Source organism: Anarrhichthys ocellatus, unplaced genomic scaffold, assembly GCF_004355925.1.
Source record: "Anarrhichthys ocellatus isolate YVR2014 unplaced genomic scaffold, GSC_Weel_1.0 scaffold10, whole genome shotgun sequence".
NCBI lineage: Eukaryota > Metazoa > Chordata > Actinopteri > Perciformes > Anarhichadidae > Anarrhichthys > Anarrhichthys ocellatus.
The window spans coordinates 4,547,836-4,550,566 of NW_022280040.1; the positions used below are offsets into that span (position 1 = coordinate 4,547,836).

The following is a 2,731-nucleotide window of genomic DNA, read 5'->3' on the forward strand; positions in this document are numbered from 1 at the left end:
ATATTTTTTTATTTTTATTTATATATTTTTTTTTAACTGTATTGCTTTGGTCCTAGAAGATATGCAGCTTGATTTATAGGAAATAGTTTGTTGTATTTTTCTTTTATGCTTGCAGTAATGTGAAAGTGTGTTTTTTATACACGGTTTTATATTAAGTGTAGATTTCATTGCTCGTGTTTCTTTAAGATGTGCTCTTCTGTGTATTTTATTGCCTGGATGGGAGCCAAATTTCCCTTGGCACAAAATATGTGCAAGTGTAGAATGCTATTGAGCTCAGAGCCAAACGACTGACGGCGAACCGCAGGTGATTCTTGACATCGACAGTGTACTGAGTGAGCTGCTTGATTGCTACTGAGCTCCACTCCCCACCCCCCACAGCATCTTTCCTCCTCGTGATGTGCACTCAACTTCATGTTGAGTCATCAAAACCCAGATGGGCTCTGACAAGAATACAATATATATGTTTGTGCACTCGAGGTAAATTTCACAATGTCCCGGCACAACGTGTGGTTAGAAAAAAGGACATTTATGTTTCATTATACATTTTCCCTCTCTCTCCTTTTTGTTCTCGCTCTTCTTACTATCTGTCAGAGTTTCTTTCTGTCAGCTGTTTAATCACCTAACTGCCTGTCATTGCCAGGAGTTGGAGGGAGTGGAGGTGTTCGGGGTGGTGGAGGGAGGAGACATCCTGGAAGAGAGGGTGCGCTCAGGCAGGGAGACCGCCAAGAGGCCTGTGGCTGGATTCTGCCTGGACGGCCTACAGACGGGCTCCATGGACCAGGCCCTGAGGACCCAGCTCATCACTGCTGTGACCAAGGAGCTGCCCGAGGACAAACCCAGGTCAGCTTGTGACTGTGGAAAAGCCCCACACTAATTATACAACAGTGTTTAACTGGACAATAGGAGGCATAGAAGCTGGGTGAACAAATGGTACCCTGTTGTTTATTATCTTGACATCAGTAAGACAGAGACATGCCTTGTATTTAATCACCAGTTTAGAAACAGCCTGTAGATGCTCTAAATCCGGACAGAATCAATGAATTACTCTTCAAAGGGCTTAAAATTTCACTTACCATTTTAAAGTGATGTTTTAAAATAGAATAGTTAGTCAAGTATTCAATTTGAAGTTGCCTCTAACAATTCTTTTCTATATCTGATTCTTTTCTTGATAGACCACACGGTCGAACACATTGGTAGATAGTGAAAATGTCCAAAGTAACATCTTCAACCGACATGTTTTGTCCAAAACCTCATCATATTCAATTTACAATTATAATGAACCGGAATAGCAGCAAATCCTCATATTGGAGTAACCGAAACCAGAGAAGGTTTTGAGTTTTTCGCTTGAAAAATGCCTTAAATTATGCTAATATCATTTTCTGTTGGTCAAGGAATCAATTAATTGATTCTTTGTTTGAGATATAATTCAATTAGTAACATAAACTGGAAAAAAAATCAACCAACAACACTGAAATTCATTAATTCTTTACAACTGATACACAAATAAATACATTTTTGATGAATGATGACTCTTCTCAGTGCAGCAGTGTGATTCAATGACTGAGTGGGCCCAGTTGGTGTTTCCTGCTCAATCATTAAATGAAGTGCTTGATTGATTACAAGTGAAAACACAGCAGCTCTATCGTGTGCAGTCATTATCTCAGCTGAATAGTATAGTGCCATTTCATCTTTATTTACTTCACTACTGTCCACCTTTAGTTTACTAAGAAATATTAATTGTCTGCTGACATTCATTTTTTAAATCTAAAATGTACAACGCTCTCGTTGAAACTTCCAAATGTTCTGGCTAAAAAACAGCTTAAACAAAAAAGCCACAGATTTAAAAAATGTGTGACAGTAAAGCAGCACGTTTAAAGGATCATATTGTGGTCGGGACATTATCTTTTTCCATGTGATAATGTCACATAACTGACAGCAAAAAGACCATGATATAGTCTTATAAAACCCAATATCTCCCACCTGACTGACTACACTTTCAGAGTACACTACTTGTTAAATGTCAAACTAGATGTCCCTGGTTCACCTTTCAGAGGCTTTTCACCGGAGACAGTCTGACATGAGAGCTCCTCTCAAGGAGGTGATGGAGGAGCTCTGCTACCTTTGCTTGTGAACAGGCTCCTTGGTTGCTGGTTGCTCTGGTTGTGTAGATGTTGCTTCCTGCTGGAAAGTGGAGTAGAGTCCATTATCAAATGCTAAATTGGGCTTGACCTTGATGCCTGCATGCAGAGAGTCAGCGGGAGCCAGTTAACTGAAAGCCCTCGACGAGCACAACCGCACAAGGGTGCACATGTTGTTAAAGGGTAATACGTTGTGGAAGCGTGTGTGGGTTACATTAACCCTTAGAGACCCACATAGACCCATTTCTCTCTTTTTCTTTTACGAGGGAAAGCGGATCTTTAAGGGGAGATGACACGTTATATATGTATGTGTGTGTATGTATATATATCTGTGTGTGTGTATATGTGTGTGTGTGTGTGTATATGTGTGTGTGTGTGTATATGTGTGTGTGTGTGTGTGTGTGTGTATATGTGTGTATATGTGTGTGTGTGTGTATATGTGTGTGTGTGTGTGTGTATGTGTGTGTGTGTGTGTGTGTGTGTGTGTGTGTATATGTGTGTGTGTGTGTGTGTGTGTGTGTGTGTGTGTGTGTGTATATGTGTGTGTGTGTGTGTGTGTATATGTGTGTGTGTGTGTGTGTGTGTGTATATGT

At 40.2% G+C, this 2,731-nt stretch overlaps 1 protein-coding gene across 1 annotated transcript in view; it reads left to right on the top strand.

Annotated features, from left to right (window-relative positions):
• qtrt2 (queuine tRNA-ribosyltransferase accessory subunit 2) overlaps window positions 1-2,731 on the top strand; it is a 17,370-nt gene that overhangs the window by 8,583 nt on the left and 6,056 nt on the right. The window contains exon 5 of the mRNA XM_031850074.1: window positions 641-840. Within this exon, the coding sequence (XP_031705934.1) occupies window positions 641-840 (200 nt within the window). The remainder of the gene's footprint in view (window positions 1-640; window positions 841-2,731) is intronic.